This window comes from Thunnus thynnus, chromosome 19 (genome assembly GCF_963924715.1).
Source record: "Thunnus thynnus chromosome 19, fThuThy2.1, whole genome shotgun sequence".
NCBI lineage: Eukaryota > Metazoa > Chordata > Actinopteri > Scombriformes > Scombridae > Thunnus > Thunnus thynnus.
In genome coordinates this window covers 16,860,449-16,888,297 of record NC_089535.1, presented here as the reverse complement: position 1 = coordinate 16,888,297, position 27,849 = coordinate 16,860,449, and the positions used below count along the sequence as shown (strand labels likewise).

Below are 27,849 nucleotides of genomic sequence, written 5' to 3'. Positions count from 1 at the left end.
GCTATTGAGGTTGGCAGATTAAATCATATTCAATGTGAGCTGTGTAATTTTGGAGGAGTGGAAAATGAGTCCCATTTTTTTGTACTTTGATGATTTGTCAGTTCTTGATGAAATGGTTTGGCAAAACCCTGAAGTATTCTGGTGTGCAGATGATCAGAAATGGGAATGGTTGTTCACTTTTGATCTGTTTAATTTGGTCATAAGCTTGAAGTAACATTATCATTTAGCAATAATCAGGTCATTTGTACACATTCTGATTTACAATAAATGGGAAACACAAATCACAGATACCAGAGAATACAGTATTTTAAAAATTTATTAATGTGGGCAAAAAAGCAATTGGCAAACAAGCAATTTTACATATCACTACAAAACTGTTGGTAAAGAAACAAACAACAGAAAAGTAGTTTCTTTCTCGTCCCTTTCTTGGTACAAAACATTTCAGTCAAGGCCTAGAGAGAAGTTTATGATATCCTGCAACCTATAAAATGAAGACATGCAAAGGCTCTACTCAGGGTCCAACAAATCTCAGTCAGGTGTAAATCATGTTCAGTAAAAAAAGTTCCTGAGTGAGAAACAAGGGTGTGGGGTTCAGCCAGTCATATTAATCTCCATATAAACTGTATTAGTGTTGTGTTTATTCTGAATAATCAGAAAAAGGTTTCATCTAAGGGCATGTGGCTCTAAGCACAGTACTAAGGCAAAGGGGTGTGATGTTAAAACAGTTCACAAGTCTGAAAGACATGCATTTGAAATTAATTCTCAAACACTGTACAGTGTATAACCGTACCTGCAAAGGAAGATTGAAAGGAGCTGAGAGTATCACAAACATAAAAGACAGAAAACCCACTCCTGATAATTGGCAAATATATTAAGATGGTACAAAGAAGTTAGCAACTAAGAAGTGCTGATATTGACTGTAATTCCCAGTTATAAGTACTACAGAGCATGAAAAACAGTCTGATTAACAAATGCAGGCACATGACAGAAAACACAAGTTTTATGCAAAATTCATAACATTTTACCAACAGGTTTTGTTTGCTTTTCAAGTAAGAAATTGCTGAACAAAAGACCAAAGTATACGAGTAGACAAGAGGAGAGGAAATGTAAGAACCAAAAAGCTTACCTCCTAACTATCCTCTGACTCAAAAAGACTAAAACATTAAGCCCATACTGCTGGGCACTTGTTACAAATGAAATATTTTGTCTTTTTGTTACAGTAAATCAATGCTATTCAACCCCTTATAGACAAAAGTAAATATGGATAATAACAGGAAAATAAACTAAACAATTTAAGGTGTCACTAGAACAAATAGTGTGTTGTTATACACGAGGAAAAAGCATCTCATTCAATAAAAAAAAACTCACACAGACACAAAACAAGGCCATCAAAAATACAGCTATCAAACCTCTTCATTAAAGTACAGTAACTTAGAAAACATGACATTGTACTATAATACAATTCAGTAAAATTGTAGATTTTTTTTGTACTAATAGAAAAATAGCAATACAAACAGTATCATGCTTTTTCTTCATAGAAGTGCGGCCAAAAAACTTTTCTATGTGATTTTTTGGGCTGACGTTGAACAAAGTCACATGCATCACTATGAGGGCACAAATAATTTAGATTGTATCAGGAAAATGTGGACAAGCGTTAAACATTTAGACACCAAGTAAAATAAAACTAACACTGTTGTATCATGAAAATAGATACTATTAACAGCAGCGCCCACTGAGGCTTTCATGTCTCTAAACACACGTTGTAACAGAAACAAACCACGTCAAACTCACTGTTTTCATTGGACTGATTAGTGCATACACACATCAAGTTTGCATTATCACACATGTGCAACAGCATGTGATTTAAGGTTACTGCACATTTACAGTGTAGTGTTAACGTGCACATACTGAGATTATACGTTTGGCAGAAGATGACCATTCAACTGACTGGCTGATGGACAGTATCTGTGTGCTGGGCTGAGGTTTCCCAAAAACATCGATGACCTTTTTAGATCTTAATGGGTCAAAATGACTTTAGCAAAGGCAAAGAACATGAATGTAAACCTTGTTTACAAAGACTCAAGGTTTATCCAGAGGCACCAAGTGTCGGCCCTGCTTGTAATCGGCACAAGAATGTGTGAATTCAGACGAGAGGAAGTGATGTGATGCCAGCAGTTCATTTCATTTTGGGAAACCAGGCCCGGCGAGTCTCAGCAGGCCTCCTTGGCTTGACTTGGCATCTTACACATCATCAAGATCTGCTTCAAGGCTTTCTGAACATCCTCGTCCATCTGACCCTGAAGCACACAGCACAGGTTCAGTAAATTTAAATAAAAATATTAAACACATATATCCTACTACTGTACACAGAACTTACATTACCCTGTGATTTAAAGGGTCAGATCACTCAAATATCTTTGCCATATCTTCCCACACTTATACTTTTGGGTTGATTTGACCAGGTTTGGACATGTCCATCTTATGTAAGGGGGCTCGCAAACCTGAGGTGCATCACTTCCAGTAGGGTTTCTTTTTATTAAGTTTTATATTGCTAGATTTGCAAATGGTCACATTTCTGTGCTCAAGCAATCTAAAAACCCATCGGCTATCTGTCTGGTGACGATTTGGCCTCTGGCAGCAACATTTCGGGGCTTCCAGTGTAGCCCGTGGATATCTGGATATGGGATATCCAGGCCAAGACTTCCTCTTCTGTGCGCCGGTCTTTATTTACAGTCCGATTTGCAACTTGAGATGGTCCAGATGACATTTCGGCTAATCTCTATAAACAGTTATATTCATATGAATGTAGATAATTTTTTTTAAAAAGCTAAATCGTTGTCAGACGATAGTCGATGGGTTCCAAGATTGCATTTCGGCCAATGCGTTGCGCCTCTTTTGCTCTACACACATACTGTTCACCTGTATGCAATGAAAGACTGCTCAAACGGGATTGGTCAATACTACTCTGACTACAAACAGAAACCAGAACGCTTCCGGTACCAAAATCTTGTCCCATTGCCTACAGATTCTGCATTCATATGCAGATATCTGTTTATAGAAATTAGTGCTCAAGACAGTTATCGTAATGTTTTTGTCATAAATTTTTTAAAAAAAGAAGCTAAATATTCATTATGTTGTTGTGTCCTTCTCACTCAGTATAAAAATGCAATGGTGATGTTAGTACATTAACACAAAATCACCATCTACTACAAGCACATTTTAACAGTATATTAGACTGTTTAATGTTAGCATAAAGTTAGATCTACTCTATATTTTTCCGCACCTTGCTAATGCTAATGTTGGCTACAAACATTTTTATAAAAAGACTGAAAACACATTTATATCTGCTCAGTAATACCAGAAATCTTCAGTCTGTGTGACTTTCTTTGGTTTTTATTTCAAAGTTTCATGTTTTTTTTTGTTGTTTTTTTTAACTCCTCATTTTGAGCGAAAAGGACTTAAATTAACCATAAAATAAATAGTCTATTTGCTCATATACTTTTGTGACAGAAAAGTAAGCGACACACCTCACGTAAGGGGACCCTACTCTCTTCCCATTGGCTCGCAGACCTGGAGACCCTTGACTTGAGGTCTGCATTGGACCCTTCTCACTTCTGACACCACCCCAATACAATAGAGAACAGAATTGTTTTTTGTTTCTAAATTACACTTTTACACAAAATTGGACAGTGACATATGTTTACAGACACAACAGTGCCCCCATAACTCAACAATTAACAGACCTCATTGTAAACAGGTTTCAGTGGAACTACTTTCTACCAAAGAAATGATCTCATATGCTGTAGAATTTTTTTAAATGTCATTTTTCAGTCCTGTGAACGCCTCAAATGCAACTCCCTTCACATCTGTTGCAGTGGGGTGGAGGTAGAAATTTGAGATGGACATTTCCAAACGTAAGCAAATAAAACCAAAACTATCTAACTACTGTTAAAATATGTTTTTTCATAATTTGGGTGAACCATTCCTGTAAAATTTAAGGTGAAAAAAATAGTGGATGCATGTACCTGGACAGCATAGAGGAGGTGCATCCTGTAGACTGACACAATCTCATGGTGCTGCTTCTTTGACTCCTAGAAAAAAGCATCAGGTAAATGCAAACTTTAGAAACCACAGTATATCAAAAGAAGTGTCTGTGCATCAAAAATGTATTTTTAAGAATTCGACTGACACTTGTGTTTCAGTCAGTATTTAAAAATCGATTAAATAAATCTTACAGCTAGTTGGTACTGCAGCTGTTTGATTTGTTGCTGCAGCGTCTCCAGCTGCTGGTTTTGCTGCTGCCTCTTGGAGGGGGAGCCGGCGGTGTAGGAGAGCTGTGATAGGCTGTTTAAGGCGTCCTTCAGCTTCCCGACCTCCCGTGACAAATCATCTATCTGAGAAGGAAAAACATAAAACATCTGGTGAATGAAACAATGAACTTTAAAGAGATTTTTTCCAAGTTTAATAGTGGAAACAACAGTCTGAGAGACAAAAGTGACCAACCCTCTTGTTCTTTTCTCTCTCCGAGGCAACGTGATTCTCCACCAGCTGTTTGAGCTGACAGACGGCATCCTGGGACTCAGCCAGCCTGGAGGTCAGCGTCTGGTTCTCCTTCTCCCTTGACATCACCAGTTCCTGCAGGGCTTCCCGCTCTGCCCGATTTTCACGAGCCTGATGGTTGAATAAGATCGTGGTTATGTAAGTATTGAGAATTAATAGTCAAGATTGGAAAGTTGTTTTTCCTCCTCCTCTTTCTTCTCACCTTCTGCCAAGCATCAGCAGCCTCCAGAGCCATCTCGTCTTGCTTCCTGAGGGCCCCCTGGAGGAGCTGTGTCAGGTGGTTCACCTCGCCCTCCAGTTGCTCTCGCATGGTCTTATGCTCCAGAAGGGGGACCGAATCATCTGGGGTGACGTCTTTCTCCGCTGTCAGCCTTTTGGTGAAGAACCACATGGTGACACATTAACAACTAGTACATTCTGGCAGATAAGAGATCTATTAAAACTGGCAAAGTAGTTTGACTCTTGACCTGTAAGTTCTGATACATGGTCAACTTGATCAGCCCATCACTACAGTAGCAGAAACACACACACACACACACCGGATTGTAACAAGGTGATTATACATCTTTACTGCGTAGCCTATAGTTTCTGCTCACTAACATATATTTTTTAAAATAACCAAAAACCTTCTTGCATAGAATCTAGTTTTTCAGAGGCACAATCACACAGTAGACCTACACATTCATGTCCTTAAAAAGAGAGGATCTGACTAAAGCCCTGAATATAGTCCCAAGCAGACGCATACACGGACAGCTGCGGACACGTAGTAGTTCTGTTTATACTACTTTCAAGAGTCCACTTGGAGGACGCGTTCCACACATGCACAGTAGGTCACAACAAACTGGAGGTACGAAGATGTCTGCAGAGGGCCTATGTGTACACCCACTGATGATGAAATTTACATCATGTGGACCCTAGTGGAGCCTTGTGTACTCAGAGAGAATAACATCAGCTTAAGACTGAAAAATGAAAATGATTTTTTGTCACACACGACCTTTCCCACATACTGGTGGCAGAAGAAGGTGGAAGAAGATTCAGCTCCTTTAATCAAGTAAAGTAGAAAATTAGCGATGAAAAAATACTCCATTAATAGTAAAAATACTGCGTTCAAAGCTTATTTAAAGCTAAAAGTGCTCATTATCCAGACAGAGGCTTGAAAATTTGTGAACCCCTTTCCTTAACCTATAGCAATGTATCATATTTTACAAGATTAATTTACATTTTGTGAGTAAAATCTTAATCTGTAAGAGTACAAAGAACAATATTTGGCTCAGTAATGTAGGAGAATCAAGTACAGTAACATAAAATGAATTAGTTACATCCATTCACTGGATTTCTCATTGCTCCTAAAACCATTTTATAAGCCCCATCTCCACCCCAGCATCCACCTGTAAAGGCAGAAAAAGAGGCTTTTTCATCAACCACATATGACATCATATTTGGCAGGTTTCTGTTGTCGGGTTTCCTTCCTCACCTTTTTTGCAGAGCATCCACTTGCAAGGTCTTCTGTTGTAGCTGCTCTTTCAGGGCTTCTGACTGGCTTTCCAACTCTTTGATGGCATTTCCTAAAGACGACATCACCTGTGTGTGGTCTGCGAGGGCCACAGAGCTCTGTGCCTGAGCTTCAGCCTCCTGCCTCAGCTGTGAAATCTCCTCCTGAGCGGCCGAGTACTTCTTCTCCGTGTCAGCTAGCAACGTCTGCAGCTCTTCCACCTGGCCTTTTAGCACCTGGGCTTGTTGTTGTTCTGAGGAGGGAGATGATGCTGCGCTGCTCTCAGCTCGGGCTTCCGCCAGCTGTTTCTGTGCGGCACTTAGCTGACTCTTGGTTTCACTATAGGAGTGTGAGAGTTCTCGCAAGCGGCGGTGCAGCCCCGCAATTTCCTCATTGAGCCCAGCCTTCATTTCTTCAAAGTCTTTGGCTGCAGCTTCCACAGGCACAGTGCCCCTCAGAGCCTCCTAAACAGAAAGGAAACATGAATGAATGACAGTGAAAAAGTAGGAAATATGTCATTGGATGAAAGACAAAGCGAACTAAATGCATAGAAAAATTGACAAGATATTTGATGAATATGGAGAAAATGTTAAATCTATCTTATCTGTGCTTTTCAACACATTCAGTTATACGGAAACTCAGAGAGAAGAAGAAGCCAATGTTTACCTGCAGCATCCTAATCTCCTCCTGCGCCTCCTTGTACAGCTCCTCAATCTGCGCCGTCTTCTGTTCTTTCTCCTTTACGCTCTGTCGTTCCTCCTCCGCCCTCCTCAGCGCCTCCTCCAGCTGTCTGATTCGTTGAGCCGCTTTCTCCTGCTCACATCCCGATTGGACGAGCTGGGCCTTCAGCTGTTTTACTTCATGTTCCATCAGGTCACCGCCTCCCCTTCCCATCTGCACTCTCAGCTCCTCCACCTCCTCCACAGCTTGGTGGTATCTCTCCTGGGTGTCTGTCAGCTTTGCCTGAAGCTCTGCTAGACTCTCCATCAGCTCTTCCTCTCTTCCTTTCTCCCTCACGCTCTCATCCTCCTCTCTTTCTCTGCCTCTCTCAGGTTTCAGCTGAGCCTGAAGCGAGCGGTTTTCTTTTCTGGTTTCTAGCAGTTTCATCTGAACGCTCTCGAGGGCTTGTCTCAACAATCTGATCTCCTCCTTGCTTCCTCCTTCACTCTCTTCCTCCTCAACTGTGTCTTCCTGTCTGATAGAAACACCTCCTGAACCGGTAGTGGAGGAGGGAGGTGGTGGCGATGAATCAAACTCGTCCTGGGTGGAGTGGAAGGAGGAGTTGGAGGTCATGCTGTTCGGACGACTGGTATCCTTTAGGTCCTCGCTTCCTTGGAGGGACGGCTGTTTCTGTGAGGTGAAAATTACAATCCTCAGTAACAAAGTACTGCTGATGTCACTTTTATCAGTGAAATTTTGAAGATTCAGGTCTTTTTTTGCTGTAGGTGGAGTTTTTGTCTCTTGTTTATAGTTTAACTGGAGCAACAATGAATGAATGAAGAGTTACTTACCTTGAGTTTGCCCACAAGTTGCTGGTTTTCCAAAGTAAGTGCAGTGATCTTGGCTTGCAGAGCAGAGACAAGAGCCGCAGATGCAGTTAAACTGTGCTCGACCTGTCAACACATACATACACATACATTCACATGCAGAGGCACACAGAGAGACATGAAAGCAACGTTAGGGACCACTAGCTACCTACTGAAAAACAAAACGAGCTGTGACATGTCTTAAGCTGAGGTTAGACCTCCTTCAAGAATGCTGAAGGTGAAAAAGTTCAGCAGCACACAGATGTCTGGTGTCAGAATATTGCACACAGCTTAGAAAAGATTTTAATGACCAGAAAGATTTTTAGTGAACACAGAAAAAAAGGTTAAAGTGAATAAAAATAGCCATCATGTAAAAAAGTTCAGTAATATCTAACTCAAAAGTTTTTAAAATACATTTCAGCCAATTAGGAAACACTTAGTTACTTGGGTAGATGATTCATTTACAAAATGTTACAATATATTTATACATCAGTATAGTCAATGCATGTGCTCTACTTTTCAAACTAGTCTGACGTCATTTTCTTAGACCAAGTCATCTGATCTTGTCATATCTGTTTTAAAATGTAAATACTTCACTATAGCTTTGCTCAGCTGTTAATCACCTTTGTATCCATTTCAGGACCCGTCACCGTCTGCTCCACTGTCTGCTTCAAGTCTTCAATTGTCTCCAGCAACATGTTTCTTTCCTCGTGTAGCTTCTCGACCTCCTCTCTAACTTCATCCTCCTTCGAAATAAGAAAGGGGGAGGAGAGAGAGGAGTGGGGGATGGTGGGAAAGTGGAGCAAAAGATGGATAAGACAAGGAAGATAAAGAAAAACGGGAAAGGCAAGAATTTTGCTGACTGGTAAAGACGTGCTACTGTATGATAAGGATGATTATATACAAAACTGTTATCCAGCAGTGTCATTCATGTACTGTTTTCACCCATGCTTATGATGCTGCCTGGCAAGTCAACTTGTTTAACTATGAATAAAATAACCATCATGTTGTGTTGACTTGAACATGTGAGTGTGGGACGGCTGCTGGACTGATAATATTTCAGATGTTAGTTGTCCGTTTGGTCAGTTTATTATACATAGTACTCTTTTTGCGCAGATGACACAGTCTATGTAGATTTTTATTTATTTTGTAGATCTGTAAAACTTGAAAGCTGAAAGAAAAGCTGAGGGTGTTTTCTGACTTTGCACTTTTGGAAACCTAGTTTGTGTAAGTGTACTTTTTAGTCCCCTGTAATGCTTGAAGGCTGTTGTACAACAAAGAGTTTACATTGGCAAGATCTATTTATTAAAATTAATTTTCTGCCTGCAGCCCACACAGTTCTTGGTTATTTTTCACATTCTGAATCTGCTGAAGGGAAATCTTAAAGGAATTTTAAGTTTAAGGGAACTTTGAGGTTCATAAATATTAAATTGATTCATATTGTGATATATATTGATATCGTTTGATATGAAAAAAGTTATTGTGATAAAAAAAAAAAAAATCCACATTGCCCAGCCCTATGTGAACTACTTATAAATGTATGATACTTAATATTTTATTTTTACCTTTTCATTACTCTTTTAAACCTCTTTTTATATAGAAGGTGAAATCACACCATCAGGTAAATAAATACCAGCATGTACGGTTTTAACACTAAGACATGGTTGAAGTTTGGTTCTTATTGAAGATTTGGTGCATGTACATGTAAATAATTTTATATTTATTTAACTTGTGGATTTTGCTGCGATAGTTTTGTACATCTGTGTGTCTCAGGAGTAATAACTAAAACTCTTTGAAGGCTCATTGTTGCAGAAACATCAGGATATGAACTAAAGTCTGTGCTGCATATCAGTCGTCCCAAAGTACTCCTGCTTTTTCTTCCAATATATATCATGTTGTCTGTTATATTGGTATATTACCTTGTAGTTGAATCTCTTGGGAGTGTCATTTTTGTTGGACACAGGGGTCCCAGTGGAGGTAACGAATGAAGGAGAGGAGGGTCCGGAGCTCTGAAGAAGGACAAAGTTAAAGTTGTATTAGTTTTTCTCATAAAGCCTTGCTGTGATCTGGTTGGGAAAAAAAAAATCACAGGGCCCCATTTCCCAAACACATCCTATGGCTAAAATGATCTTAGTTCCATTTTAAGACAATGAGTCAAAGATCATCTTAGCCTTAAGATGCTTGATGAAACAGGGCCCACAGTTATTCAGCTGCTTTAATAGTAAAATAGTTTGTTAGCCATGGTGAGAACAATGAGTTCATTATGTTTATATTCAGTTTGTACAGAAGCACGGTTTAAAGAGGAAGAGCAAAAAAAAAACCCCTGTTTCAAAATGTGTCCTGTCAAGATATTACTGCTCTAGATAATTGTATAAAGTACATTTTTAAAATCATAAACTGGAAAATAAAATACAGATTAGTACGTGTATTAAATGAACATACTACATGAATGAAACACTTTTAGTCAGAGATGTACTGTGACAGTACCAGTCAAACATTTGGGACTCACCAACTCATTCAAAGGTTTTTCTTTATTTCTACTATTTTCTACATTGTAAAACAATACTGAAGACAACACAACTATGAAATGAAACATATGGAATTATGTAGTAATCAAAAAACTGTTTGTTTAATACATAATGTGTAACAGACAAATACTCAGACTGTCAGACTAATTTTATGAATATAACAGACATGCATTAATACAAAGAGTGGCAGACAGATACACAGAGAGACATGCATTTACCTGCAGTGGGCTAATAGGAGGTGGAGGTGCTTTTCGTTTTTTGGGAGTTGTGATCCGTTCATCACTTAGTTTAGCTACTTGATCATGCTGAGGGGAGGGTCAGCAAAAGAAACAGAGAAGAAAAGAAAGAAAAACGAAAAGTGGGATTCAGTGCTGGTTAGTAAAAGGAGAGTCAATCAATGAGTGCTTGGACTTGAGTTTTGTTTTCCAAAACAGAAAGCAACTAAAAGATTTTTTTTTCCAAGCTGAGAAATATACTGATACATTACAGAAGCTGATACTGAACTACTCTACATGAGGTGCAGCTACACAAGAGAACTTAGACAAATGTCTTTTGTTCATAATTTTAGCTGCTATTCACTATGAATCACAGTACTGAAAACACATTTAGACTCTTTCTCTGTTATTAATAATTGATTCTGTCATGATTTCAGCTGTTTTAGTAACTTTGATCAACAGTCTGAGACAGACAGAAAAGTAGAAGAGGAAATGACTCATTTCTTACCAAAGGACTTCTAGGAGACTTGGCATCTGTAAAATGAGACCAAAAAAAAACATCTTTTTAAAAACAAATGCTAACACAAATTACAGGAAAACGCCAACAGATGGCAGTATTGACTGTGTTGAAACTAGAGCAGCATGAATCCCTTTCACACAAAAGTGGCATTTCTGTGTGTGTTAAAAAGTTGACAACTGTACACACCAACTCTCACCTCTCACCACTTGCCATATTGTGTGTGTCTTGTCGCATAACTCTCACCTGGGACCTGCTGTCTGTTCAGAGCAGCAATGAGAGCAGTTTTGACCTCAGAGTTGCCGGACAGTTTGGCGTAATGTAGGACATCGTGGCCTTGTGAATCTACAGCTGACAGATCTGCTCCACGCTGAGCCAAGACTTCAACCACAGAAGCGGCGTTGGACTCAGTGGCGAGCATCAAGGCTGTCCTGCAACACACAAGCAACCAAATACAAATAGTATGAATACTGATCATCAATCCAACATTTATCCATCATCCATGAACATCATTTCTGTCACAAAAATCTATGTTTTCTGTACCTGCCACTGTTGTCAGAGGTGTTGATTTCAGCACCGCAGTCCAGCAAAGTGCTGCACACTTCAGCATGACCGTGTTTGGCTGACAACAGCAAGGGGGTGAGTCCGTCCTTTGGGACAAACAAAGACAGTTATTAACATTACATACATATATACATAGTACATAACTTATCTCTTGTGACATCAGGACGTGGGTCTAGACACGGAGCATGGTCAGTCTCTGTGTGGTGAGAGAAATCTCAGATCCACGTGAAAAAGAGACTGAATGTCTCCGAAATGAATTTCTGAGCAGACAAATGGGAAAGCCAAAGTTGTTCCGCTTTCAAAAGCGGCATGTGTTTCAGGATGAGAAGGGAAAATCCCTGAAATGATATATTCCAGTTCTAAATGAATGGGCTCTCTGGAGTTTACTGCCCTGCGTTGGTCAACTGCAACACAGTGTATACATATTTTTCACCAGGATTGGCAGATCCTAACCCCCAAGCATGACCCTTAACTTAACCTTAACCATCTATGACCTAAATCCAACCTAAACATTTGATTGGTCGAGATTGTTGAGGGCGGTGTAGAGTCTGGGAGGAGCTGGAGTTCAGGACAAAAACGTCATATTCACCAAGACAATATTAGGAAATATGTTTCTAAGTAACTTGTGATTAAGCATGAAACAGAAACAATAGATACAGAAATCAGTATTAAACTAAACATTTCCACACAGTGGGTCATGTGTATTGTTAAAAGTGAAACAAGAGGAAATCAGAAGTCACATCCAAATGGAAAAAGCAAAAGAATGTCAAGAAACAGTAAAGTGTGTCAGCACAGCTTTGTGTTTTATATTACAAGGCTGCTGCTTCCACACACCGCAGAGTACAAAACTATGTTTGTGGGTTCCTCTGAGCTCTGCTAAAGACTTTAACAGCCCTGCGTCTGCTCTGCTCCGTCTGTTTCTACTGAACACTTTCTTCTCTGGAATCTAAAAAGCAGAAATCATTTTGTTCTTCTCAGAGTAATAGATTCAGTGTGTGTGTGTAGATGTACACAGGTGTGTATTAATACTTGGCTGTTTACACATGTTCCTTGAAGTTTACTATCCTGTCGATAGTCTAAAGCTAGATTTCCCAAATTTGGGCAACAGGGTAAAGTCTGGGCAGAGCTAAAGTGAAGTGGGGCAAGCAAGCAGCAACTCCCAATCGAGACAAACACACTTACAAACATGCTCCTGTTTAAAGCTTAATACACTCTTTATGGAGCAATAATGATCAAAACTGCATCCTGAACACACTGAGCTGAAACTGTCTTCAAACCCTAACATTTAAGAGAAACTTTGTATTTATAATTTGTATTTTAAGGTTGTCTTTTGGATCCAGTATCTATTAGATACACTGAATCTTAAAACTAAATTCTGTATGTCTTCGTTGTCAAACTACCACATATACTGAAAGTGAATATATAACCTACTGTTGTTTTTACATGTTGAAGTTGGATGACAATGAAACTGTCAGGTTAGGGCTGCAACTAACCATTATTTTATTAGTTGTTTGATCTATAAAGTGTTAGAAAATGGTGAAAAAATTCAATAAACACATCTTAGGTTGCATCTTGGGTTTTGGGAAATAGTGTTTTGTCCTGACCAATAGTCCAAAACCCAAAGATAGTCAGCTTTCTGACATAGAAAGTCAATCGACTGATCAATTAATCGACTAATCTTTGAAGCTCTATGTCAAGAAGAGTGATCTGACAAACATTTCTCGGTAACTGTCAGCTGTGGTGGTTGCTACTTGATGTTAGATACACATGCAGGTCTGTGCACGTGGATAACAGGACATGTGACAGACCACTTTAGAAAGGGCATTTTTTCATCCCACCTCTTACAGGAGAAATGATTTAACATTGTGCTCAAACAAGTGTAGTGGTTCTTCATCACAGTACAGTATGTGATGGTGATGGAGGAGGAGGGTGAGGGATACTTTAAACCCAACATTTTTACCAAGCAACCCCCTAAAAATAGGCAATGTCTACTTGTGAACTCGTCATCTCATGTTGGATATGTACATGAACTATTGAAACAAAGAGTGATCAGATTGTTTCATTTAGAGGCCTGAAGAGGTAAAAAGACTGGAAAAAGCATAGTCTGTAAAACATTCAATTTTGTGTATATTTTTTTTCTTGTCTTTTATTCTCTCTCGCAACCCCATTCATTTAGGTTGGGAAGCTAGAATTCACCAAGCTACTTCCTGCTATGTTAACGTCCACTGACAACCCTCAACCTGACTCATGCTTGTTAAACTATTACCATACTGCTTAATTAAACTACATCTATTCCTCAAAGCACAGCACATTGCATTACTTATAGCAAACTACATTTAATATAAATAAACCAATGAAACCAACAATTAAAGAGCCGAACATTTATTGAGATGTTCATTAAGTGCTATATGATGTGAACTTCTGAGCTCGGAGGACTTTTTCACTGTATCCTACAGGTTCACATAATATCTTCGTTTCAGCCATTTAGATTGTATTTTTTAGGCTTTTTTCATTCTGTTGAAATATACTGAAATACTGTGACTATAGTATGCATGACTCCCTGTTCTAGGTTGAAGAAAGTAGGATCATCTTTATTCCAGATTTAGCCTTTTGATGTATTCAAAGACTTTTCGACCCACTCAAACCAAACGCATGGACGCCAAAGAATTACCATGCCCCGTCTGTGAGTTGTGTCAAGACTGAGCTTGTTGAGAAATGTTTATTTCCAACTGAAAACAAAGGAAGCTTTTATACTCTATATAACCCCTGTCTCTGAGAAGAACTTAAGTTTACATTTACTTGATTTTCTATAAACATTCTTTGTCCGACATATGTAAGCTGGCAGGTGTTCCTCTCTTTCCTTCAGTATCTTGCTGTGTGTTTACTTAAGTCAAATATAGATCAGGTACAGATATATGTCATAGCCATGATATATGCCTGAAGCTAACAAGCTGGCATGTTCTGCTCAGCGTAGAAAACACGGCAAAAACAGCAATATGTTCCAGATGATTTTGTGGTTCGCTGTCTATGCATTCACTAACAGCAGACAGAGCTGCTAACGTCTCACTCATACACATTTGCAGATGATTGCAGCTGGAAACATGAATGCTGTTCAATGGAAGTGACGTCACACATACCGTCTTCAAGTCAACAGACTACAGTACTACACTGTTGTCTTTCATCTGTGACGAGATGACAGACTCCGGTATGGGATGAGTTTGTCGTCTCACGTGTCAAACTTGAGATGTATAAGTGAGTGTGAAATGTGAAACCCTATACTTTAGCTTTACAATCCTTACAGCTAGTGGTGCAAAGTGGTAGCACGCACCAGTTTCAAAAGCCACAACATACAACTTGTCCCAAGCTTAAATAAGTATGAGGCTGCAGTAAATTTTAATTAGAAATAACAAAATGTCTTTACATGTAGGGCTGAGAGACCACGGTGTGATAATAAAAAGGGAAATAAACAGGCACCACATTCTCTTCTCTATTACACACACACGAAATATCATGCTAACACACCCCAGTTGGGTAAAAAAACCACAGGCATGGAGCATCACTGCAATGGAGACCACATGTCTGCGGCTTCAGAGCGGAGTTCCCACAGTACGCTGACCCACACACACATACATACACACACACACACTGAACAATATTAATCAATCTTAAAACGGAGTAGGACAAATGAGAGGAAATGTCAGTTAATGGGATCCTTCATATAGTTGCTCTACAGCTGTGAGAGACATCTGCATCAGCAGTTAATTAGTTTTCTGCTGTCTTCACAAAATTAAATATCACATAAAGGGATGCAGACAAATCTAAAATTAGGTAAATAATATTTGACAGCATACGGGTTGTAAACATTGGGTCAATAGACAGGTAAATCCTAAAGAAAATCCAAAGCGTATGAGTAATGATTAATGTTCCCTGAACAAATTCCTCACAGTGGAACAGTGATATGATTGAGACTAAATTGAATGAATGAAAGTGCATTTTTGTGGTGTATATTCTGTTTCAGAAACCCTTCTATCCTGCCAGGAAAAATACGTCTGGGGAAGAAACAGTGGAAGTTATGAGAAAGTACATACTGCATCTTTCAGGTTGACAGGACTTTTGAGTTCACATAGCAGTTGGATGGTCTGGATCTTCCCACTGGCAGCTGAGGAGAAAATAAAACAAAAGTCAGAATGAATAAAAACAAAGCAGTCAGGTGTCCAGAGATTGAAGCACAATTATTTGAAATGAGGCTTTGTGTTGGACTTTCTTCTCCTTTTCATTGACAAAACTATAACACAGGCAGGCAAACAAGACATTGGAAAACCATCGTCACCACTTGTGCAAGATTTAAAATACTTTCCTTCTTTTTTTTTTTTTTTTTTTTACCTAAACAGCCCTGTCAAATAATATCAGCGTAGTAGAACAAACTGAAACGCTAAGAAGAGATCTGTCTTGCCTAATGTAGGCAGATACTGTCTCTAAAAATAAAACTTTTCAACAAAGTAGCAGCGATCTTCTCGACACTGAGAGGAAGTTAGATGTACAGCACTGTGTACTGTAGTATTTGATTTAAATGAAAACCTGCAAGAGAACTATGGGAACTTTTAGTTGAAATGAACTGCACTGAAATCACATTTAATCACTTAATTCCAAATATGGTAGATGATTTCATCCAAATAATATTACAGCTTAAACTCGATCTCACAACATATTTTCCCATGTCTCGTCTAAGCAGGCTAATCTTCAATAAAAGCACTTTTGTAAAATTAGCTCTCAGGATACTGAAAACACTCACCAGCGTGATGCAGAGCAGTCTTTCCTGAGCTGTCTACAGCATCGACAGGACATTTACCCTGGAGGGGAAACAGAAAAATATCAGATGTGCAAATCAATGTTACACAAATTATAAATGATTATGAAAGTGAAGCTTCTAAATACTCCTGCACTTTCGTTTCAGCATTCTGTGACATGCAGTACTTTTCAATGATTGTTTTGTGATGATCTGCAGACATTGCATTTAGTCCCCACTCTGCATCAACCTGCAGTTTCCCTGCATGACTTTTAAAACTTCCCAGAGAAGGTGTCTAACGGTGTCCCAAAATGGCAAATAATTCTATATAAAACTCTAACTGTCTCGTAAAATATAAAAATAAGATAAAATTCTGGTGCAGAGTATCTAATTATCTAGTTTGTCTGCTGCTTACGCCATTTCTATTTCCACTGAAAAATATACAGAAAGTAGATTATTTTCTGAGGAACTGACACCAAAATCTGTTAATCACTGGTGCTTTACATAGATAACATGTTTATCTGATATTAGATAACACCGGAAGTGTACACATGATTTGCAGCAAATAATATATTTTTGCATTTACATGTTTTTTATACTTTGCTCCCCATAGTTTGCAAGTATTGGTGAACTGCTACAATTTTTGCAACAATTGTTGCTAATGGAAAACAATAAGCTAATAGTTAGTCACTAACAAAATTCAGGCAACAAAGTGGAATACTTTGGTACAACTTGATGTCTTGTAAAGAGTTATTACATACAGTAGGTTTGTCAGAACTTCACACAGCAGTTTGGGGGACTGAGGCAAAAAGGTATTTAAAGCATATTTTTCTATGTCCACCAGTAGACTTGCATGTATGTTTGACCAGGCAGGTGTGTGTTGCTGAGATGCTGCAGACTGTCATGGGATAGTTTGGTCAGCAGATCGGAGAAGGCTGTGTGTGTGTGTTTGTGTGTGTGTGTGTGTGTGTGTGTGTGTGTGTATTGAGATCTGCTGATCTGCGTGCATACACACAATTGGCAGAGTGAGGAAATGAAGCAGTGAAACTGTCTATTTTCAGGCATCTTCACAGAATAGTGAGACTATTCAGACTGTGGGTTTCATACAGTTCATGCTCCTGCTTTCACACATTCCTCTTCTGCTACACCAACTAATGCATCCAAGAAGATGTCCTGCTGGGCGACTACAACTTCTGCCATTAAAACATTCTTTATTCCATATTTCTTGTGATTCTTGTTGTGTTACACATCTTGAAAACATTTCACTGAACCTGAAATACTGCACAGCCATTGCATAAAAACAAACATCATGTAGTATCTAATCACCATTACAACACTGTAGGAACATACTGCGTTTTACTGGCAGCTTCTTTTATAGACACAAGTCACAGTTTGTTACTTTTGAAAGCCTCCTTCACTTTATCCACCTTACCTGAATGAGCTTTTTACAGCACTCAACATGATTGTTTTTGGCAGCCAGATGTAACGGATTAAACCCTGAACACAAATAAAGATAGATATTTGTTAGGATCTTCATAACGCAAAAGATTTTAGTGACAATATGAATGAGATGGAAAAAGGATGACCAGAAGAAAGCAATTTAAAAAGTGAAATGACACTAGGAAGAATCTGAATCATTTTGAATTTTCTGTTCAAATTTGACCTAAAATGTTACAACACGATCACTAAGTCTCAAAACTGGATAACAATAACATAACACAAAAAAATATATATATACTTTATCTATTCATTTTAAATGATCACATTTATGTAGAAATATATAGGATCCTAAAGAACGTACACACATTTTAGCACCACTGTACAGTTTATACCCACATTACATACCTGCAGCATCAGTGACTGACAAGTCAGCTCCATGGGACAAGAGGACAGACAGGCAGTCAGTCTGACCACGTGTAGCTGCTACATGAAGACTGTACACAAACCCAAAGCAAAGAACAAAAAACAAAGCAAGAACAAATTAGACTTGCAGTAATTGTTAGTAGATATACACTCATGGTGATAGAGATGTTTGTAAGAGTCCTATTTTACAACTACTATCTTTGCTAGATCTCAGTTTTAGTGGTGAACTTCCTGAAAAACTACTACATTAAAAAATAGTGAATCTCCAGTGGTGACCTCATGCTGCATCAATGGATGTAATTAAAAAGTACAACCAATAAAGTCAGCAAGTCCACCTCTCTGCCTGTCCTATCAAGGGAAGCTGCCTTTCTGTCCATCTCTAATTGCACTTTGGTTTACACTGACCTACCTCCCTATAATATGAAGCTACAGCCAACAGCATGTTAGCTTAACTTAACATAAATACTGGAAACAGAGGAAATAGCTAGGCTCTGTTCAAGGGTAACAAACTCCGACTACCAACCCATTTAATTAACACATATTTGTTTTTTTGATGTAAAAAAATGTAATAATCAGCAATTTGTGGTTTTACAGGATGTTATGTGTTACACTATTTCTTGGCCAGGAGCCGTGACTTCCTGTCCAGGCCATCAGCTGAGACCTCAGGAAGTCACTGCACCGAGCATATAACTCCCTGTAGAACCACAAATTGTAATTTTTACTTTCGTTTCATACAGACAAACAAAATATAACATATTAATAGAGTTGATATTAGATTTTTTAAATACTTGGACAGAACCAGGCTAGCTGTTTCCCCCTGTTTCCAGTCTTTATGCTAAGCTAACCTAAATGTCTCCTGACAATTTCTATATGGAAGGAATTCAAGGATACAATTTCATTTTACTTTTAAGGTTATAACCGGCCGATCTTATAGAATACTTACAGTTTTCAGAATTTAAACTTGTCCAGTAATCAGTGTTATTTTGAGTGTATATAAGGTAAAGCACTGCCTTGTAGGAAAAAATGTAATAAGTCAATATCACTCTGTATGCAAAAAACACCCTTTGCCTGCATTGTGCATATGTGTTCAGAAGGAAATCAATACAACCTCTTTCCAGCTCAACGAGCAGAATGAAAAAAACTACACATGTCCTGCCTCTTGGTGTGTGTGTGGGATACAAACACAGACACACACACACGCACACAACTATGCCCACATGCCTTTCAATCAGGTTTTATCACCATAGAGATACTGTGGACTCCTCCTTTGTGCGTCCTGAAAAGATTGGAGCTTTGAGATCCCAAACTACCACATTCATGATTTACAAAGGCTGAGTATGCATCTGTATGTGTGTTTTTGTGTTCTAGTCACAAACAGAGAAAAGGTCAAGGATGTGAACTACCGGTGGAATAATAAGACTGTGTGTGTTTGTTTCAGCATGTGAGAATACCCGCTTTCGTTTTTTTCCCCCGTACATTTGTTCCTGTGTTTTGATGTTCCTGGCTCTGCATGAGCTGCTGAACACATTGAGGTCAGTGAGTGTTGTATTTCAGAAAAAGAAAGAGGTCAAATATTAACACTGAGCCTCTGTCTTATCAACAATCTCAACTGGTGAGGCAACGAGTTCCACCGCCTCTGCAGAAATGAGCCAGCTTTTAAAACACTGGTTCTCAGGGAGGCTGCATGAATGGCTTCATTGGATTGCAAAATGTCAACCTCCCAGAACTTAAGAAAAGTGGTTGTATTTTTAGATCGGCCATACATTTTTAACATTTCGCTGTGGAGCATGAAAGTCGTTTCATAAGCACAAGACTTGAGAATTTGAACATATACTGTAGAAGCACATATAATCCTTAAATCGAAAGGAAAACGCGATAAGATGATGTTTCCATGAAATCAAATACATCTACTTTTATTTTACCAGAATCCATTTCTCATCAGACCTTTATTGTTAAAAATGTGAGTTAAGCCCCAGATAACACCTAAATAACTGCAATAGTACTTGTCGGATGTTATTAAACTAGGCAGCAAACTGGAGATCTGCACATTTTGCTCTATTCTGGTTTTTGATTTGTCATTTGCAGCCTTGTCAGTGTACCAGATCTAAAACCATGTGTCTTTTTGGTTTGATTGAAGCTGCTTCTCACATCCCACACTCATCCTAAAGAAGCCACGGCAGACTATTGTCTCTTTCAGTTAATCACTCTGCAGGAATATTTTTTGGCAGAAGGCATGTTCTGATTATTGTGTCCTTTATTGTCCCCATGTGGAAACTTATCCTAGGCTTTATGGGCTTTACTGTAGATCAACCCTAATTACAAAAAGACTTATAAATCAATATACAGCACAAAGGTGTGCAAGAAAGTACATTTCTTTGCCTGCTAAATCTGTATTAAAGTCTTTGTTCTTTTTTAGATTAAAAGTAAGGATGCTTACGCTGATTTGCCTTCGCTGTCCAGCTTTACAGCGCTGGCACCTTTCTTGGCAAGAAGCGATGCCACCTTCTCCACCTCGCCATGCTCCACCGCAGCAAGCAGGCGCTCGTCATTTTTGTTCCACTCATTGACCTACAGGATATGATTTGGAAAAGAGGAGAATAGGACAGAGAGAGAGAGAGAGAGAGAGAGAGAGAGAGAGAGAGAGAGAGACAGGGAAAATGAAGGACAGAGAGAAGAGAGTAGAAGAGATTGGGTGAGACAAAAAAAAATTACATCAAAAGTAAGCAGAGGCAAATGGGGAAGCAGGAGATGAACAATAATACTCTGCAAATAATGTGCCGTTTAGGTATTTCAAAATAAGGATCACTTAACAAAACCATCACAACAAAGCAATTCCTCAGTCTGTAAACTCTTACAGAGTTTAACATATTTATTTCATTATCATTGTGATTTATGTATCCAAACAAAAATATTTAATTCTAGGAAAGTATGTTGCATCAACCTTTTCTCTAACAAAAATGTATACACTCCCAACAATGACATGCTGTCGTCAGACATTTACAGACACATAAGAAAATCTTCCACTGCAGCCAAAATGGCTGAGATGTACTTAATGTGAGTAATGTTTTTCATAGAGAGAGAATGTTTCTTTGGCTCTGCTAAAGCCCACACAAAACATTTGTGTCCATATGTGAATATGCATGCACACACACGCACACACACACACACACACACACACACACACTCATGTGCAACATCCAATGTACACACGCACACTGACACACAAACACAAACCAAATGGCCCCACATTTGTATTGCTGACAGGCTGTTCAGATAGAGAGAAATCAGCTATTGGAAAGCTTCAAGCATGATCTCATACAGAGACAATCTTGCTACACTGCAGTCTCATGGCACAGAATACAGCAGAGCAAGCTTTAAGAGCTGCCCACCACAGCATTTTACCTCTGGCCATAAACAAATGTTAACTCCAAAAAAAAAAAAAAAGAAGAAGAATGTTATAAACATACAGAGAGAATTATCTTGGACACACAAACTGTAACAAATAAAAATCTGGAATATCAAATCAGGAGAGAAGCAGCCTAGCCGTATCCGAATCATATAATCAAGTCATTTGGAGGAGCTACTCAACCTCTCAACGGTTGTATTTGTATATCAAACATCACATTAAAAACAGATTAGAAAATAAGATTAAAGAAATGGTTGTTAGAGGAGCAGGTTGTAAATAAAATTCTTTCCTTAATCTGATACAAGAGTAAGAGGAGAGGACTGAATCCATGCAGCCCAACCACGTTGGCAGCTCGAGTTCATTAGTCAGCTGAATCATACTCCCCCTACGTTCCACCTGCATATTAGGATGCAGTACAGCATTAGACTTGACCTGATAGCCTACTGACCTACACGTGATAAGGGGTTTGAACTCTCTGACTCCATAAATACTGGTGGTAGCAAACTGTACCCTATTTTTGGAGAGCAATAAGCCAGCATAGCAATACATGGTGTAAATAGCCTCTGCGGCAAACACCCAAATGCAATCACTGCAATACGTTTTGCACAGCTGGTGGAAAAACGCAGGGCTATAAAAATCCCTTCTGTCACTTAAACAGCTTGGATGACCACTGAGCTCTGCAGCCCAAGCCACAGGATCATTAATGTGGACCACTAAGGAAGTGAAAAACTCTTAAATTGTTGGTGTCTTGAAAATTAAACATAAGTAATGCCAAAATGACTGAGAGATTGTTGCTTTTCTTCTGTGGAGCTCTGGCAAATTGATCCTTATCCAAACGTAAACAAATGCACACACCATATCCATGTCTCCTTGATCAGGCTTCAAAGAACTAAAGCAAGAAGTGAGATACAATTTAAGAGGTGGTGACGAGAATGTTCTCTGACAGACTGGAAATAACAGATTGGATATTAAGGCACTTGTCTGAGCACAGACAAATGTCATGTGGAAAAGATAGATGAATCTACCAGGTGTCCGACCAAGTATATCTCAAAATATCAAAGACCAGTACAGTGTTAATAAATAAGGTAATGACTGGATCATGGAATGTATTGCTCCATAGCAGCCATTCTCAACGAGTGGGTCAGAGTCCACAGGTAGGCCTCAGAGCACCATTATGAGCACCGTGGAGGCAGCAGTACTGCCAAAGCTAGCTATTTTTATATCTAAATGTGCTCAAGAATTCACATGAATAAAAAACGTTAAACAAAAATGAATGATTTCAATGACCAGGTATTTTTGTGTTGGAAAATGAACTGATGGAACTATCAGCAGACAGCAACCTGAAGCTTCAGCTCACACAAGTTGACCTTGCTTCGTTCTGGATACTGGCTGTCAGTCAATATCCCTCTCTGTCAAAACGGGTAATCAAATTTCTGTTGCCTTGCACCACCACCTATTTATGTGAGTCAGGGGTTTTCCACTGAGACTCACAAAATCAAAGGGAAGGAACAAACTGAAAGCAACATTTAATGCTACTCCGCGTGTCAGCATCCCCCCCCCCCCTCCACCATGACTTGATTTCATTATTTCCCAGAAGCAGTCCCAAGTGTCTCACTGCTGGTAAGCAGAATATTTATTTTGGTCATTGCAGATGACAGTGGCATAGCACATTTTTACAGACCAGTTCATTTTTTCTCCTTTTTTGTCATGTTATGTTTTTTCTCATTTATTTGGGAAGGTGGTCCTCGGAAATTTTTTAACAATCAGAAGTGGGCATTAAATTACAAACAGTTGACAACCCCTGCTGTATAGCACATGTGCAGTAGTAGGAATTTCAGCATATTCATCATGTACAAATAAAAAATTGAAGAACACACACAAATGTGAGCTTTTCTGAAGTCAACCACTTGTCAGTGAGGCTAAAAAAATCAGCTAATATGAGTTTATTTGAGTTTTAAAATTCTGATTAAACAATTCCAATATTATAGGAGATATTGGCTATATAGCACACCTAGCATTAGCCTAATTACTAGTGTGTTCATTAGCATCTCCCGGAAACTGCCGCTGTGCTGTGTCCCTGTACAACCTTTGGCCTTGTGGCTTAGGGCTGCAACTAACAATTATTTTCATTATTGTTTAATGTGTTGATTATTTTCTCCATTAATCAATTAGTCATGTGGTCTATAAAACGTCACAAAATGTTGAAAAGTGATGATCACTGTTTCCTAAAGCCCAAGATGAAGTACTCAAATGTCTTGTTTTGTCCACACCAACAGTCCATAACCCAAAGATATTTAGTTAACTATCACAACAGACTAAATAAAACAGAAAATATTTACATTTACAGACTAATCCATTAATCATTGTAGCTCTAGTTGCAGTGCTTCTTTCCTGCATATGCAGGAATTTCTGGAAACACACATATATGGGTAACTTTGCAGAGATTTTCCATCAATCAGAGAGGAACGTTTTACATTTCATAGCTGAGGTGGGCCACCTCGCCTGAAATGTTGACCATTCACAAAACATTAAAACATGTTTATGAAATATAATATTAACTGTAAGATAACAAAAGAGGTGCTATTTCACAGCATACTTTAATGAGTGTGACTATTAGGCTGTCATCAATTAACTGAATTTATTATTAGTCGGGATGCATCAGGACCTGGGTGGCCGACCACCTCTGTTAAACAGTTTCCTCAAACCGTGTGGTCTCGAGCAACACATTCACAAAGGTGCTGAGGGATTGGGGGGGGGGGTGTAAGTGAAAGTGGAACAGTGAAGTCAGCGAACGTGCAACTGTTTGTCAGTATGATTGGTGTGCAGTGAAACATGACACAGTAGGAGGTAGATGAAGTTATACAGGACATATCCCATATGGTGTAGTGGCTAAGAGTCCTTGTTTTCACAGAGGTGGGCTGGATTTGCCTCCCAGTATGTTTGTATGAAAAGTCTCATGATATTCATACAGACGGTCATGTGTTTTTCAATCAGCTCACAGGGCACTGAGGCATTGAAGTACTAAAAATAGTTACACTTAAAGAGATGGTAGAACTAAAAAGGCAAAGATGAGCAGACATGTAGTGTAACTGTAGGAAATGGAAAGAAATATGTACGTATATGAACGTCCGCAGTGCCTCTGTTGCTAGAGTTTTACAAAAATTATCAAAGAAAACGTAAACAGAACTACATAATGTAAACAAACGTAAATTAAACTACTAACTAAACAAAACTCCAACACTCACATAACTATAGTTTTCTTATTTATTGTCTGTATTTATTGTCTGTATTTATTGTTATCATCAGCGTCACGCCTTTGTTTTGATCCTCACCACAACCGTGCACCCGATACTTTGCTTAAGTATTGGAGCTGTGCACGCTGCTACTTTTCAGTATTTTTTACATTATTCAATACATTTCATTGAAACAGAGGCAGTACTTGTTCAGCTGTACCCAGTACTCTCCTTATCCTGTTTGGAGGACACCAGGAAGGGTGGATCTTACTGCTCTAATTGAGTGTTTTGTGATCCGGAAACAGCAGCAAAATAAACACACCCCTAAACATGACAGATTGACTAATACAAGCAGTCACATCTTGCAATTAGTTCAGGCTACTACGGTTGAATTTAAGCCTAACTTGTATAGTGTGTGCCTGTATAATTCAGCAATATATGAGATCTCTAAAAGAAGTAAAACTCTCTTGGTGATGCATCTGATTAATTTCTGCAAATTTGTGGTTTTCTTGTGTCCAATGTGACCAATACAATCAATCCAGACTTGGCACCATTTACAAAAACTGAATCCTGTCTCCTTGCCTATTCCAGGTTGAAAAAATATTATTAATTTATATATATTTTTAATGCCTGTTGCAAGGATTGAATATGGTTTTCTCAGAGAAGTTTCCCCACAGGCTAGCACACTGCATGGTATTGGCTATCTTGATTCCTGATTTCCACTCAAGCAGCAAATATTTAGCTGCTGGTATGATATGAATTTCAGAGATGCTTGATTGGCTGAGCATGTTACAAATGACAAAGACAGATAAGGAAAAGGAAACAAACTGGCACAATGCAGAGAAGGATGTGTATTCTTTTCAGCTACAGTATGCAGAAGTAGTAGTAGTAGTAGTAGTAGTTAGTTAGGAAAATGCCTCACAGAGAGAAGATAAAGGCTCAAGTTCATTCTTAAGATGTACCTACCTAACATTTACAGAGAAACCAAGAGAACAGCAGAGTTTACATGAAAGGTGGTCAACCACACAAACCTGTTCAGCCTAAGAGGGCAGTAAGAGGAGTAGTCAGTTAGAAGTGTTAGAGTAGTTTTACAGAGTAGGGAAACCACAAACAAGGTATGAAATTGTGCAGCGTCTTAAAACTCAGGCTCAAGGATCTAGGAATATTTTCTTGGTTCAGAGCTTTGCACTGTCATTAAAAGTACTACCAGAAACACCAGACATCCAGTTCTCTATATACTCACTTCAGTAAAGATTTGTTCATGCTGTCTTCAGCTGTCAGTTACTTTGCATCAAAAAACCACAGAACATTTAGGGCAAAGAAAATGGTGAGAAGTTAACAACAGTTTCACTCTGAATGTGCACGTCTCTTCAAAAGCTCTTGCCCAAAGTTTGACCTCCACTGTGTCTACAGGGTCTACACTCCCCTTCTCTATCAAATAGAAATATGCACTGTTACTGTTTATTACCATGACATTTATTATTACTCAAAGGGGTTTGTATGACAGGAGAAACCAGCCTTACAAGACCAGAACAGCTTTGTGTACATTAAACTTTTCACACATCTGTGTCTCAGAAGTGCATGTTCTCAAATGTTCATGATTGATTTCACTCGTCTCGTGTCATGCAGGACCTCCCCTTTGTACGCTGAAGCATCACACTGGTAGAAAAATGTGCTTGGTGTGATTCTTGTGTACTATTAGTGTAAAGAAACAGCTCTGTTCAAAAACCTGATAGAGTATACAGCTGACAGTTGTGAATGCTCATATTGTGATCTCATTAACAGGAACTGCATGTGAGAGAAAAGCTGGAATGGACTTTGAACCTCTACCAACACAAATACCACCTACCGGCAAAGAATTACAGGGGAAACACTGATGCACTGTATAGTATGATCCTGCCTAATGGCCTCTGTGATGTTAATAGGCTGAACAAAAATGAAGGGCCGTCACGATAGAGCAGCATGACACCGATAGCATTAGACTGCATTGCAATGGACAGGTTTAAGTGGAGCGGAATGCACTGCTCCAGTTCCAGCCTCATACACAACTAGTGTCATCGCAGGGAGGCTGATGAAAAAATAATGTGCTGGCAGAGACGGTGCAAAATCAGCACAGGCCTCAGATCCAACAAAAAGTGATAGAACAAACTGTGTTTAAGAGTCTTCTGAACCAAAAGTGTCGCCTGTTCCAAGACAGAGATAACAAACAGTGTACCAGAAAATATCTTTGTGTCTTTAAAGTAAATAATTATTTACTAAACAATAAGAGATCCAATCAGGTACACACTGGAGAAGTACATTGTTGTGTTTTATGGATTGTCATTAGTATCTTGGTAATTTTTTAAAGCATTCCCAAGTCCCTGCAAAGTAGCTGTGTATATAGTAGCTAGAGGCTAGTAGGGAGGTATGCTATGCCAGTCACTGAAAGCTGGTAGGAAACTAAATGTTTCCTGAGGAAAAGAGGTCTTTTTATGTGCAGGGAAAACCGGTGTGGAGACAACTAGCTGATAGGGTTGAGTTTTGAGAACCAGTTCTGAACTGAGAAGGAGATGCATTTGATTAATTTTTAATATCCTAATATCAGTGCCAATTGATCAATAACAGTAGAGCTGCAACAATTAGTCCATTGAAAGAAAATTAACTGGCAACTATTTTGATAATCGATTAATCATTTCAGTCATTTCTCTTACTTGTGAGCATTTGCTGTTTTTCTTTATCATATGACACTAAATTGAATATCTTTCTGTTTGGGACTGTTAGTCAGACAAAACAAGCAAATCAAAGACATCATTCTAGCATACGAGAAATTGTGAATTCCACCTTTTCACCATTTTTTACATTTTGCTGACTGAATGATTATTTAAGAGAATAACCAGGGGTTAATCAATAATGAAAATAATCATTAGTTGCAGCTCGAAATTATAGCCCTAGTTCCTGTCATCTGATTTACCCTAAACTCCTCATGATCTAAAATCTCGACACAACAGAGGAAAGAACATGATAAATACAAATGTCAAAAACAGCACAACACATGAACTCTAAATGACTTTGGACAACATGTGCTTGTATTGAATACTGTAGGCTTAGCCTACAATGGCCTGCACTGGACAGTATGGGTTTAGCCCACATTGGTTGCGCCAGCAATAAATCATGGGTCAC

The 27,849-nt window shown here is 38.8% G+C and overlaps 1 protein-coding gene and 1 long non-coding RNA gene across 4 annotated transcripts in view; one reads left to right on the top strand and one right to left on the bottom strand.

Moving 5' to 3' along the window:
• Positions 1–298: 298 nt before the first annotated feature.
• The window catches only part of rai14 (retinoic acid induced 14), a 42,890-nt gene continuing 15,339 nt past the window's right edge, over positions 299–27,849 (bottom strand). The window contains exons 3-21 of one of the 2 annotated variants that reach the window (XM_067575297.1): positions 20,489–20,619; positions 18,034–18,122; positions 17,621–17,685; positions 16,195–16,252; positions 15,491–15,561; positions 11,382–11,488; positions 11,085–11,269; positions 10,830–10,855; positions 10,325–10,411; positions 9,498–9,587; positions 8,202–8,324; positions 7,564–7,665; positions 6,719–7,402; positions 6,035–6,516; positions 4,763–4,931; positions 4,504–4,671; positions 4,236–4,394; positions 4,026–4,091; positions 299–2,297 (exon numbers count right to left, since the gene is read on the bottom strand). In XM_067575297.1, coding sequence (XP_067431398.1) covers positions 2,211–2,297; positions 4,026–4,091; positions 4,236–4,394; positions 4,504–4,671; positions 4,763–4,931; positions 6,035–6,516; positions 6,719–7,402; positions 7,564–7,665; positions 8,202–8,324; positions 9,498–9,587; positions 10,325–10,411; positions 10,830–10,855; positions 11,085–11,269; positions 11,382–11,488; positions 15,491–15,561; positions 16,195–16,252; positions 17,621–17,685; positions 18,034–18,122; positions 20,489–20,619 — 2,949 coding nt within the window. In that variant the 3' untranslated portion in view covers positions 299–2,210. The remainder of the gene's footprint in view (positions 2,298–4,025; positions 4,092–4,235; positions 4,395–4,503; positions 4,672–4,762; positions 4,932–6,034; positions 6,517–6,718; positions 7,403–7,563; positions 7,666–8,201; positions 8,325–9,497; positions 9,588–10,324; positions 10,412–10,829; positions 10,856–11,084; positions 11,270–11,381; positions 11,489–15,490; positions 15,562–16,194; positions 16,253–17,620; positions 17,686–18,033; positions 18,123–20,488; positions 20,620–27,849) is intronic. The other variant, XM_067575298.1, reaches the window with a different exon arrangement.
• Positions 4,609–8,511, top strand: LOC137171339 (uncharacterized). 2 transcript variants are annotated; one of them, XR_010924745.1, is made up of 4 exons: positions 4,609–4,698; positions 7,255–7,409; positions 7,498–7,597; positions 8,219–8,511. It is a non-coding gene; the product is annotated as an uncharacterized lncRNA (long non-coding RNA). The 2 variants fall into 2 exon arrangements; XR_010924746.1 differs by lacking the exon at positions 7,498–7,597.